Source organism: Mobula birostris, chromosome 21, assembly GCF_030028105.1.
Source record: "Mobula birostris isolate sMobBir1 chromosome 21, sMobBir1.hap1, whole genome shotgun sequence".
Lineage (NCBI taxonomy): Eukaryota > Metazoa > Chordata > Chondrichthyes > Myliobatiformes > Myliobatidae > Mobula > Mobula birostris.
In genome coordinates this window covers 54,920,540-54,933,934 of record NC_092390.1, presented here as the reverse complement: position 1 = coordinate 54,933,934, position 13,395 = coordinate 54,920,540, and the positions used below count along the sequence as shown (strand labels likewise).

Genomic DNA, 13,395 nt, shown 5'->3' with positions numbered 1-13,395 from the left:
CTCCATTCAGGGTTTTCTGGCTGGGGAAGGCTCTGAATGATTCTGTGGGGATACACCCATCTACAGCTGTTTTTATGAAATCCATGACGGTTGTGGTGTATTGGTTCAGATCCACCAATGAGTCCTTGAACACAGCAAGACACATATTAGATAAAAGGAGAGTTTAAGGAGATACTTAACTGTCTATCAATGAAAAAAAATGAGGAATGAAACTGGTGGTCACATAAGAGCAATTGACAAGTGGTAGAACTAGCATTTCAAATTAATAGTACACATTGAAAAACTGCAACAACACAATTTAAAAATGAATAAACTATGACTGAATGTAATAAATGACTTGTGCAGTGAAGCATTCAAAAATGAATTGGACTTAAAAGTGATCACTTTTACCTGAAGCAACACCATCTGGATCTCTCCCGGACTAAGATGTCAGTAAACTGATGGAAGACATGGGGAAGTTTTTATCCTACTTCCTTTAAAATTGTGCAGTTTGTTTTGTTGGCATTGCTACATGTCCTGTGTACTTGATATGACTCTGAAAATAATTCAAAATAATTTAATGTGCAGCTTTGTTAGCATCAAGAAGACAACATCTTCAACACTCATAATTTGTGCGCATATACAAGTGTTAACTTTGAGGTAACAATGGCATGGAATAGAACAGACAGCTGGGTGTCATGGAGAATGTGATCATTGGACCTACAGTATATTTAGTGTAAGCTGCATGCATTATTTTTGCTAAGGCAAGCATACAAAACATTTGTTCAAAAGAATTTAAGTGTTATTTTTCAGACTTTTTTACCCAGTAAGAGAACCTCCTCCATTGACACCAAGCACCAGTAGGGCCCAACACAATTCTTCTTTTCAAGTGGCAGAATTCCCCAAGACTAGACTTTTGTTGATGGTTTAAACATGGTCTTTTGTTGCATTTATGAATTTCAATAGCAAGATGAGTTTAAAGAGCTTTATAATAGTGTAGAAAAGAAATTGTGAGTTACATTTGCAATCTAGGGTGAATAGTTTTAGCAACGGAAAGTGAGATCTAATAGGGCTTGATATTAGACCATAAGACAATAAGATATAGGAGCAGAATTAGGCCATTAGGCACATCGAGCCTGCTCCATCATTTGATCATGGCTGATCTTTTTTTTTCTCTCAGCCCCTATCTCCTGTCTTCTCCCCATTTCCATACATGCCCTGACCAATCAAGAATCTATTAATGCCTGCCTTAAAAATACATAAACACTTGGCTTTCACAGCCTCCTGTGGCAATAAATTCCACAGATTCACCACTCTCTGACTAAAGATATGGCCAGCCACATAATGGATGGATCAACCAACCAATTGGCCAAATCTGTATGATGTACTGTATCTAACAACCTTCACTTCTTTAATGAATGCTTTTCTGAGGTGCTTGTTCCCAGCAATATCTTCCTTCCTTGGTTCTTTCCCAACCAAAGACATTTTACATTCTTCTCCCCTTCCTTTCCAGTCTTGATGAAGGGTCTCAGCCTGTAACATTGACTATGTTGCTTTGATTTCCAGCATCTGTAGATTTTCTTGTGTAAATCTTTACTCTCTTTTCTAATTGGGGATACAGACCAGAATTATATGCTCTTAATGCTGTTGCTTCACATTATAATTCCTCAGCTACATTGTTACTTCATCCTGAATGCTAAAGATTTACACCAACTTATGTCAACTATGTGCATGGTGTTACTGGATGAACGTTCCAGTCATAGTACAACACAAAACATGAGTATCCACCATACCCCTTGAGCCTGCCCTGACTTTAATTCCTTAAACTTTCAAATATTTATCTATTTCCACTTTAAATATACCTAAATGATTTAGGGATGATCTATTTCTGCTTCTAATTTAATAATGTAAATGATCTTAAAAAAATTAAAGATTGGCTTTATTTGTCACATATATATTGAACCATCGAAGCATACAGTGAAATTCGTCTTTTGCATCAATAATCAACAATGCCCAGAATGCACTGGGAGCAGCCCGCAGGGTCACCATGCCTCCAGTGCCAACATAGCATGCCCACAACCTACCAACCCTAACTGGTACTGATGAAAAGTCACCCGAAACATCGACTACTTATTCCCATCCATAGATACTGCCCTACCTGCTGAGTTCCTCCACCACATTCTGTGTATTGCTAACCAGTACGTCTTTGCAACAAACATATAGCATAGGATATAGAACGTTACAGCAGAGTACAAATGCTTCGGCCCACTATGTTATAATGACCTTTCAACCGACTCTAAAATCAACCTAACCCTTTCCTTCCACATGGACCTCCAGATTTCTATCATCCATGTGCCAATCTAAAAGTTTCTTAAATGCCCCAAATGTATCTGCCTCTACCATCAGCCCTGCAGCACGTTCCATGCACCCACAACTCTCTGTAAGAAACTTACCTCACATATCTCCTCTACACTTTCCTCCATCCCCTTAGTGACTAGTGGGGTACCGCAAGGCTCAGTGCTGGGACCCCAGTTGTTTACAGTATATATTAATGACTTAGACGAGGGAATTAAATGCAGCATCTCCAAGTTTGCGGATGACACGAAGCTGGGCGGCAGTGTTAGCTGTGAGGAGGATGCTAAGAGGATGCAGGGTGACTTGGATAGGTTGGGTGAGTGGGCAAATTCATGGCAGATGCAATTTAATGTGAATAACTGTGAGGTTATCCACTTTGGTGGCAAGAACAGGAAAACAGATTATTATCTGAATGGTGGCCGATTAGGAAAAGGGGAGGTGCAACGAGACCTGGGTGTCATTATACACCAGTCATTGAAAGCGGGCATGCAGGTACAGCAGGCGGTGAAAAAGGCGAATGGTATGCTGGCATTTATAGCGAGAGGATTCGAGTACAGGAGCAGGGAGGTACTGCTGCAGTTGTACAAGGCCTTGGTGAGACCACATCTGGAGTATTGTGTGCAGTTTTGGTCCCCTAACCTCAGGAAAGACATTCTTGCCATAGAGGGTGTACAAAGAAGGTTTACCAGATTGATTCCTGGGATGGCAGGACTTTCATATGATGAAAGACTGGATCGACTAGGCTTATACTCGCTGGAATTTAGAAGATTGAGGGGGGATCTTATTGAAACGTATAAAATTCTAAAGGAATTGGACAGACTAGATGCAGGAAGACTGTTCCCGATGTTGGGGAAATCCAGAACGAGGGATCACAGTTTGAGGATAAAGGGGAAGCCTTTTAGGACTGAGATGAGGAAAAACTTCTTCACACAGAGAGTGGTGAATCTGTGGAATTCTCTGCCACAGGAAACAGTTGAGGCCAGTTCATTGGCTATATTTAAGAGGGAGTTAGATATGGCCCTTGTGGCTAAAGGGATCAGGGGGTATGGAGGGAAGGCAGGTACAGGGTTCTGAGTTGGATGATCAGCCATGATCGTACTGAATGGCGGTGCAGGCTCAAAGGGCCGAATGGCGCACTCCTGCACCTATTTTCTATGATTCTATGTTTCTATGTTTCTTAAAATAATACTCTTTTCTGTTAGTCATTTCAACATGTGGTCTATCCAGGGCTTTTTAGAACTACAACATTACCTCGTGGGTCTCGAACTCAATCCCCCAATAAATGAACACCAACACACCATATCCTTCTTAAAAACCCTATCATCTTTCATTGGCAGCTTTGAGAATCTATAGACGTGGACCCCAAGATCCCTCTGTTCCTCCATACTTTTAAGAATACTGCCATTATCCTCGGACTCCGCCTTCAGGTTTGACCTTCCTAAGTGTATCACTCCGCACTTTTCTGGATTAAGCTGCATCTGCCACTTCTCAGCCCAGATCTGCATCCTGTCAATATTCCACTGTAACCTATGACAACTTTCTACACTATCCACAACAGCACCAACCTTCACTAACCCATCCTTCCATTTCCTCATCCAAGTCATTTATAAAAGTCACACAGAGCAGGTGGCCTATAGTAGATCCCTGGGGAATACCAGAAGTCACTGACGTCCAAGCAGAATATGCTTCAGCTACAACCACCTTCAGCCTTCTATGGACAAGCCAATTCTGAATCCACACAGCCAAGTTTCCCCAGATCCCATGCCCCCTGAAATTGGGAGGAAACTGGAGGACTGGGAGGAAATCCGTGTGGTCACCTGGAGACCATACAAACTCTTTACAGACAGCAGTGATTAAACCCTGAATGCTGATCATTGGCACTGTAAGATAATTACATTTTTCTAGCACCCTGTCCCATCCTACTTTTCAATGTTCCTGTTGATAATAATGAATATATTTGCCTGGGGAATTTGGTGCTTTTGCAGCACAGTAAACCAGAAGGAGGACAGATGAATCATTGCTTCAGCTGGAAGGAGTATTTTCATCCTGGGTTGGCGGGGGGGTTGAGTTAAAAGGGTAGATGCATTGCCTAGGATGTATGGGGTGTCAGAGAGGGGTAGTGCCTCTGAGGGGGTGGGCACATTGTGCTCCCTTGGGAGTAGCACTTCTACCATTGGTGCCCACTTGGCACTCAGCACTCACCTGTGGCTTCAAGCAACTGTTTGCTAGTGACAGTGGCCACACCCTGGTAAGCTGCTTCAAACCAGGTGAGGGTAACCGATGGGTTCTAAACCCACAGTAAGTTTGGACTTGTCTACCCAAGTTAGTGAAGACTGGACCCTGCAGACTGCGTGGAGGTAATCACTAGTCTGGTTCAACAGGCAGGAAGGCAGACCCAGCGAGCACTGTGGAACACTTAAGGTGTGACGAGGTACCAAGGACATCATGGTCATCCACTGCATTTGACTCCATCTCCAGCCATCTTGCCACTGGGTAGAGATGGTCTCAGACAAGTGCGTGAGGTCAACACAGCAGAACTCTTCCTCACTTTAAACTAATTCTTTGTGCAAGTAGCTCTTGTCATGCATCCTTCCCATGCATCACTCGTGATTATATGAGTGCCACAAGAATGGGAGTGGATAATAGTGGTGGATCAGCGAATTCCCAGAAGGAATAGTTCCTATGGAACGCTGACAAGGCAGAGGAGGATGTAACAGGTGGTGGCACCATGCTGAAGATGCACGTATTAATGGAGAATACCGGGGAAATGTGGATTAGGACAGGCTGCTTTCTGGTAAAGGTGTAGTTGGTAAGTGGGAGGTCTTCAAAGGTGAAATTTTGAGAGTACAAAGCTTGTATGTGCCTGTCAGAATAAAAGGTAAAGATAACAAGTGTAGGGAACTTCGGTTTTCAAGATATATTGAGGCCCTGATCAAGGTAAAAAAAGAGGTCCATAACAGGTATAGGCAGATAGGAACAGATAAGGTGCTTATGGAGTATAAGAAATGCAAGAGAACACTTAAGAAATACATCAGGAGATCTAAAAGAAGGCATCAGACAAGGTGAAGAAGAATCCGAAGTGATTCTACAGAGAGGTTAAGAACTAAAGGATTGCAAGGGACAAAGTTGATCCTCTGGAAGATCAGAATGGTAATTGATAGAGGTATACAAATTTTTGGGGGGTATAGATAGGGTAAATGCAAGCAGATTTTTTCAACTGAGGTTAGGTGGGGACTACAACTAGAGGTCATGGATTAATGGTAAAAGGTGGAAAGTTTAAGGATAATGTGAGGAGAAACCTCTTCACTCAGAGGGCCCATAAGACAATAACGTATAGGAGCAGGATTAGGCCATTTGGCCCATCGAGTCTGCTCTGCCTTTTCGTCATGGCTGATTCAATTTTCCTCTCAGCCCCAATCTCCTGCCTTCTCACTGTATCCCTTCATACCCAGTCCAATTAATATTCTATCAGCCTGTGCCTTAAATATACATGAAAACTTCGCTTCCACAGCTGCCTGTAGCAAAGAATTCCACGGATTCACCACTCTCTGGCTAAAGAAATTCCTCCTGATTTCCATTCTAAAACGACACCCCCCTTCTCTGAGGCTGTCATGAGAGTGTGGAGTAAGCTGTCACCGCAAGTGGTGCATGTGAGCTTGATTTCAACATTTAAGCGAAGTTTGGATGGGTACAGGGATAGTAGGGGTATGAATGGTTATGGTCCCAGTTTAAGTGGTTTTGGCATGGACTAGATGGGCTGAAGAGCCTGTTTCAGTGCTGTACTTTTTCTATGACTGCATTCTGTACAATGTGGAAGTTGGTGGAAGCAGAAGATGAGATCAAGGGGGATCTTATCCTCCCTTAGTGGGAGAAAAGGAGCTGAGACACAACTGTGCAAAATGTTTCAGATCTCCGCGTTTGCAGGTTTTTTTGCCTTTTAATTATGATTCGGAATGAGTATATTTTGGCTGGAACATTTTTTCAAATATTAAAAAATATGGACTGAAGCAACTGTCTGTCTCCTGTTGCCCATTGCACTTGCTGGCACGCCTGGCCAGCGCACCGAGAGGCCCGTCCTGTTCCGGGACACTCGCTTCCTGTTTACATGGCAGCCCGGAAGTCAGCCGCTCCGTGAGGGAACCGGGTTGTTCGGCAGGCGAACGAGGATGCTGTTCTCGGTTAATATCAAGCTCTCCGCCAGGACCTTAACGGGAACGCTGAGCGGCCAGAACCGAGGGGCAGCCGACTGGTGAGTGGCGGCGCCGGGGCCTGGGCAGAAGCTCCCGGCCCACGCCGGGGTGACATTCAGCACAAGAGGGGCAGAGCACCAGCTCCTGTTCCTTAAACTGTCGGCTCTGCCGCCGATCTCTGACAGCACGCCGTTTTTATTGTAAAGTACATGTTGGTTAGATATGAGTTGTGTAAAGTAACTGTTACATCCCCCACTCGAATAATCAAACATCTCAGCGGCCTGCACTAGCGGGTCTTACAGAAATTAATTCGAATGCAATTGCTTGATATAGTATAACTGAAGTATTTTACCCAAAAGGGAGAACAGTGTGCAAAAAGAGCAGCTTTAAATCCACCGTCATGGTTTCCCATGTAACTTAGGTCATTGGTACAGCATAAATCCTTAGCCACAATAGAATACTTTGCAGGAATCTGTGTGCATCTTAGAATTTTAATTTTGACAAGAGGATTGTGACTTGACAGGTGTGTGTGTGTGTATGTATGTATGTATGTATGCATGCCACATAACTGCTACATGTGCCCCCCTCCCCTCCACTGGTTACCGTGGGTATGTGTACCAACACACTGGGGCACATCTGATTTCATTCAGGGCTGGACTTGCTATTAGTAAAGTAGGGCTGGGTCAGGGCCTTAGGAAACATATAGGATGGCCAAGGAGCCAAGATCACTGGTGGCCATCATCATCATTAATATGTGCCGTGTCATATGATGTAGGCAATCATGATTGTTTGGGTTGGGGCTAAGCAGATGCTACACCTTGCTGAAGGGTGACCTGCAGGCTAGCGGAGGGAAGGAGCATCTTACACCTCCTTTGCTGGAGACATATCTCTACCCCATCACCTGTACTGGTAGCCATGCAACTTTTAATGTACAGCAGCCACTGGCTGACCATGTTATGTTTTATAACTCTAGAAACAAATAGAAAGAAAAAAACAAGGAGCTGGGACAATTGTTTACTTCGTTCTTTTTCTTTAGTGAGGCGCTCGCTTATGACATGCTGGTATAATGACGTACGACATTCATATGCTTCTTATGTTTCACCCATTATGAATTATATAAACAAAGAAAGCTTAATAAGACAGTATATTTACAATATTAATCAAATATTACTGAAATTTTTAAATATAGTCCCAACCACACACTGATAGCCATGCAACCTTCTAATTTAGGGATAACTGCAGAACAGACTGAATACTATCAGCACCAATTACTTTTAAAAGGAAATTTAATGAATTTAAAATATAGATTTATGGGAACAGACCAGGGAGTTGGGTTCAAGTGATATAATCAAAAGTATTCTGTATACTCCTTCAGCTCGAAAAACGGCTATTAGCTATTACTGTCTCTAGCTCTTAGCTCATTTTGTATACTTACTACATTTCCTTTAATGCACAACTATAATTTTGCCTACTAGATTACTTGTCAAACACCACGTCAAAAATTCATTGACACAACTACATGACCCTCATATGCCTTTCTCATTGCTACATGTGGAATCCTGCAGAGTGCAGTCAGCTGTTTTGCTTCTGAATATTATAAAAGTGACAATACTTCAAAAAACATTTTCATTCCTTTGATCATCCTTGCTACACAGTATGTTGGCAACTATGATTTATATTGCATCTTGGAACAAGGTGTATTCAATTTAAAAAAAATCTGAAATGAAGTGATGTTATTTATAAAACTTACCAATAAGATGTTAGAATGATGTATAAATGCATCTGGTTATAATATCCTCTGGGGAAGAAAGGTTCTCAACATACCAAGTTTATATTCTGAAATAAATTTAAAAAGCTATTCTGCTTTTTTTAAAAAAATAGGAAATGGGTGTCATTGACAAAGTCAACATTTAATTCCAATTCTTAATTATCAGAATCAGGTTGAATATCACCATTATATGTCGTGGGATTTGTTAACTTTATGCTTTATGACAGCAGTACAATGAAAATATGGAAAAAAACAAGTAACATTAAGTATATATATTAAATAGCTAAGATAGGTAATGCAAAAAAGACAGAAATAAAGAAGTGATGAGGTAGTGTTCATGGGTTCAATGTCCATTTAGAAATCGGATGGCAGAGGGGAAGAAGCTGTTCCTGAATCGCTGAGTGCGTGCCTTCAGGCTTCTGTACCTCCTTCCTGATGGTAACAATTGGAAGAGGGCTTGTACCTTAGAATTCAGTGGTGAACTATATGTTTGAACCTTGTGGTGAAAGTCTACCCCAGATATCGATTTATAGGATTTTAGCCATATAACAAAGAGTAACGATGATTTATTAAGTCAGTATAGAACTTGTGCAAAGAATATCAAGACTGAGATGCTCGTGGAACTCAGTGTCATTCTGATCGTTTCTGTCTGGTCAAGTTTTCCATGTTCTTTACTTACAAAATTTCCTTACCCTCATTAAGCTTCTCTTATTTCCTACTCTGGTCTGTTTTAATTCACTTCTGGCATGTGTTCCTACAAATTTAAGGCGTCTGAAACCTTCTATCCTAACCTTGGATCAATTCCTGATTCCAAACACTTTTCTGCCTGTGACTGAATTTTAAAATGCTCAGCTCTGTTTTTCTTTCTCTCCATTGTCACATCTTTTCCTTTCTTTGTAAATTCTGAGCTTTAGCTCTCTGTGCTTTGTGCACTCCTCTTGATCATTGTCGAATGCAATAATGCCATTAGTGACAACCATGTTCTTGGCAACTAAAGCCTTAATCTCTGAATTTTCAGCGTAAATCCTTCCATCTATTTCCTGCTTTGAAATGCTCTTTACAGCCTGATTCTTTGACTTAAGCTTTGGTCATTGGCCATTGCATCTGCTATCTTGTTTAAGTGTGAAATTATGGTAATGCTCCTCCAAAGCACCTCAGGATGTTTCATTACATTAAGGTTGTTATAGAAATAGAATCTGTGTCCACTGTTTGCTTTCCTTGTGTTTCTGGTAGATGGAGAGCTACTTACTAGATGGAGAGCTACTTACTTACTTGCAACGCTGGCGTTTAGTTCAGCAATGAAGCTCCATCTTTGATGGTGTTCAGGGCTTCCTTCATCATTTCAGTATCTTCCTCTCAGTTTTCACTACTGTCAGTCATGCAAGTCCTGGGTGGAGACTTGGGAATACTGCCACACTCAGATGTAGGAGGGTTCTTCATTGCTATTTCCATAATATAACAGTTTTGTTTTACTAGTTAGGGTTGTTAGCCCTGAGCTGGACCCCCAAGCCTGGAGGACTGGTGGACTACTCAGTCTGGCTTCTACCCTTTGACCTGTTTGGCATGGGTGACCCTACCAAGAGCCAAAGCATAAAGCCCTGACTCCAGCCAACAGAGCTCTTTGGCTCATTGAGGGATGCAAGCCTCCAAACCACGCGAGGTTGTGGCCCTCTTGGAGGAGGCAGAGAGCAAAGTTTGTCAAAGAAGGCTTGGACAATTATGTAATCCACTTGTTGATGGTGCAAATGAACCAGAGTCAATGTAAAAGTAGCAGATAAAAGCCATTTTCTTCAAGCCTTGTTTGGTGTACTCATTCGCTTATGGTAATAGTACAGTGGGTCAGGCTGAGCTGCTGTAGAGCGAAATGGACAGTCGACATTCCAAGTCATGACCCTTCATGTGAACTGATACCTTGTCCTAGGTGGTTTGAACTTCTTTATTTTTACTTATTGATTGAGATACAGTGTGGAATTGGCCCCTTCAACTAATTTGACAGGTAGATTAAGAATCATAAATGCTTAGGTCTTCTACAGATTCCACTTGACTGGGAGGAAAAATGCAGTCATTTTTACTTTCTGTATAAATCTCATGTTAAGTGTTTCCAAAAATGCCTGTGGTTTAAGTTCCGTTGACTTATGTTTGTCCTTTGAAAGTTTTCCTGTTTTGTGCAAGTGGTCTTCAATAGTATTGTCAGGAATTATTGAAACTTGGATGAAAGATGTAGCATGACAAATTTGTTGTAGTGATTACTTGAGAACAAACTAAAAGTCACTGAGAGGCCAAGTGAGGGAGTATCACACTGTATGATGCGCTTCCAACTAACTGAATTCCAGGTCAAAAAAGTATGTTTAAGTATTTATTACAAACCAACAGTGAAATTAGTCAACTGTTCTGTAACTCATGTAAAACAAAAACGAGTGTGACGAGCATAATTGGATCAAATTCAAACAAAGATGAGTGTAATTGAATCAAATTCAAACAAGGACGAGCAATCAACAAGAAATATGCGCTCTCTGCTCACTTCCTCTCTACGCCGCCAAGCAGGTGAACAGGTGACTACTTTCATTTATTTTACCGCCACCCAAACCCACATGAAAAATTACCTTAACCTAGTGTGAGGGTATGCCACAAAGATTCAAAGTATGTTTATTGTCAAATTATGTATGCAGTAAACAGCCCTGAATTTTGTCTTCCCCATAGACAGTCACGAAACAAAGAGCAACCATGGAACCAACCTGTTCAAAGAAAAACATCAAACACCAACCCTCCCCCACACAATGCCAATGGCCGTAAAAAAAATGAGCGAGAAATATGGAATATAAAACACCAATTCAAAAGGCATATTTCAGTACTGTACAGCTCTGTTCATTATCTGCAGGCCACCTTGATTCAAAAGTCACATGAAAGTAGTAACAAAAAAGTGTCCAGAACTAGAAGTAGAAATAGAACACATCATAAAAAAACTGAAGTCCAGATCTATAATCGGCGTCAATTGAACTTTGCTCTGGCCCCGTTCGCCGACCTCATCAAGGGGGAGGGAGAGAGAGAGAGAGAGAGAGAAAATATGAATACAGACAAGCAATAAAAAGATACATGACTCCAATATCTGTAGGAAGAGAAATGAGTGCTGCACCAAATTTCATAATACCTTTAGAAAGCCAATGAAAATTAAGCTAAGTTTTGGTACAGAAACAGACAACTGGCTAACCATGTCACTCTTTTGGTACTTGCCTGATGATAGGGATGCACGTGGTATTCCCTCTCATCTCTGTGACTTGTAAATCTGTATTTCTTTTAAGAGAAAACTTGATCCCATTACCTAGGACAAGCTTCTCTACCTTTATACTCCTGCCTTCAACACCCCCCAAAATATACTCATGTACCTCCTATATATTATAGCGATGAACATGGTTTGTTCTTGTTAACCCAAGGCTGGATCTGTATTTTGGCCTTCTGATTAGCTGCTCTATCGGTACTCTCATGTACCACTTAGCTTCTAATGTACAGAAACAACTGACAACAAATTCTGACTGGGTCACATTTTTGCACATTTATTATTTACTTGCAAGGGGAAACTACCTCCAAATATTATGCTGGAGAATAGTTTCCGATCTTGTGTCTCAAAGAAAGTACTTTTATACTTTTTACAGAGAACAGTAATTAGGTTACTTCATTCCATAATAGCATTCCTCTGTTATCTGTGCAGTCTTTAGTTCCTATCATTCATTCTTCAAACAGCCAATTTGCCTGTCCTATTTTCCTCTGTTGTCAAAAAGACCCCCCCGCCATAAAACACCCATCTCCTGTCCTAAAACAGACACCTTGATAAAACACATAGTCTTATAAGCTTCCCATGCAAACCAGCAAAGCACCTTGGGATTTCATAGGTTCCATTTTGTCACATTACATTTTACTAAAGTTACAAATTCATGAAGCATTCACAGTCGCAGATATATGTCTACAGTACTTTATAAAACACAAGAGCATATTTTGTTTAATTTGCAGCTTCAGTTTCCTCTAGCAATCCACAGAAGAAAATGAGGGACTGTAGAAAGCATTTGCATCTTTTCCTCCTTTATGGGATGTGTTTCTTGTCTAAGTTTTATTAAAATTTTATGTATCCAGATGCTTTGATGCTTCCAACTCAGAATTGATGTTCATTAGTGGTAATTAACCAGGCAAGCTACATAATTAAGCTTGACACTATGCTATATATAGAGAGAGAGGACATAATGAACCATCGCCAATGGATGAAAATCTTTATTAAACATTGAGTAATATGTTGCTGTTTGATACTAACCCTGAATCTGATCAGGAATATGGAACATGATTATTGAATGTTATAATTAACACTAATTTATGCAATAGAGTACAATCAAAGCAGGATTTTGGCTTAATTGGATTAAGTGTTTATCTTAAATTCCCAGGAGATTTTAGCCCTTACAACTGCATGTTTAACTAGCTTTCTCTTGCATAGAAAATAGAAAATAGGTGCAGGAGTGGGCCATTCAGCCCTTCAAGCCTGCACCGCCATTCAGTATGATCATGGCTGATCATCCAACTCAGAACCCTGTACCAGCCTTCCCCCCATACCCCCGATCCCTTTAGTCACAAGGGCCATATCTAACTCCCTCTTAAATATAGCCAATGAACTGGCCTCAACTGTTTCCTGTGGCAGAGAATTCCACAGATTCACCACTCTCTGTGTGAAGAAGTTTTTCCTAATCTCGGTCCTAAAAGGCTTCTCCTTTATCCTCAAACTGTGACCCCTCGTTCTGGACTTCCCCAACATCGGGAACAATCTTCCTGCATCTAGCCTGTCCAATCCCTTTAGGATTTTATACGATTCAATCAGATCCCCCCTCAATCTTCTAAATTCCAATGAGTATAAGCCCAGTCGATCCAGTCTTTCATCATATGAAAGTCCTGCCATCCCAGGATGGGATCTTGGCAATTGAAATTGGAAGTTAACTTAGATTTAAGAATATTGCTCCTTTTGCTAAAATTGATCCACAAAACCATAAGATATAGGAGCAGAATTAGGGGCCTTTTGGCCCGTTGAGTCTGCTCTGCCATTTCACCATGGCTGATCCATTTCCCTCT

The 13,395-nt window shown here is 41.2% G+C and overlaps 1 protein-coding gene across 2 annotated transcripts in view; it reads left to right on the top strand.

Annotated features, from left to right (window-relative positions):
- The first annotated feature begins 6,418 nt into the window (after positions 1-6,418).
- The window catches only part of wdr11 (WD repeat domain 11), a 146,814-nt gene continuing 139,837 nt past the window's right edge, over positions 6,419-13,395 (top strand). For both annotated transcript variants that reach the window (XR_011882731.1, XM_072239518.1), the window contains exon 1: positions 6,419-6,583. Coding sequence is in view for 1 of the 2 variants with exons in the window: in XM_072239518.1 (XP_072095619.1) it covers positions 6,501-6,583 (83 nt within the window). In the remaining variant the exon portion in view is untranslated. The remainder of the gene's footprint in view (positions 6,584-13,395) is intronic.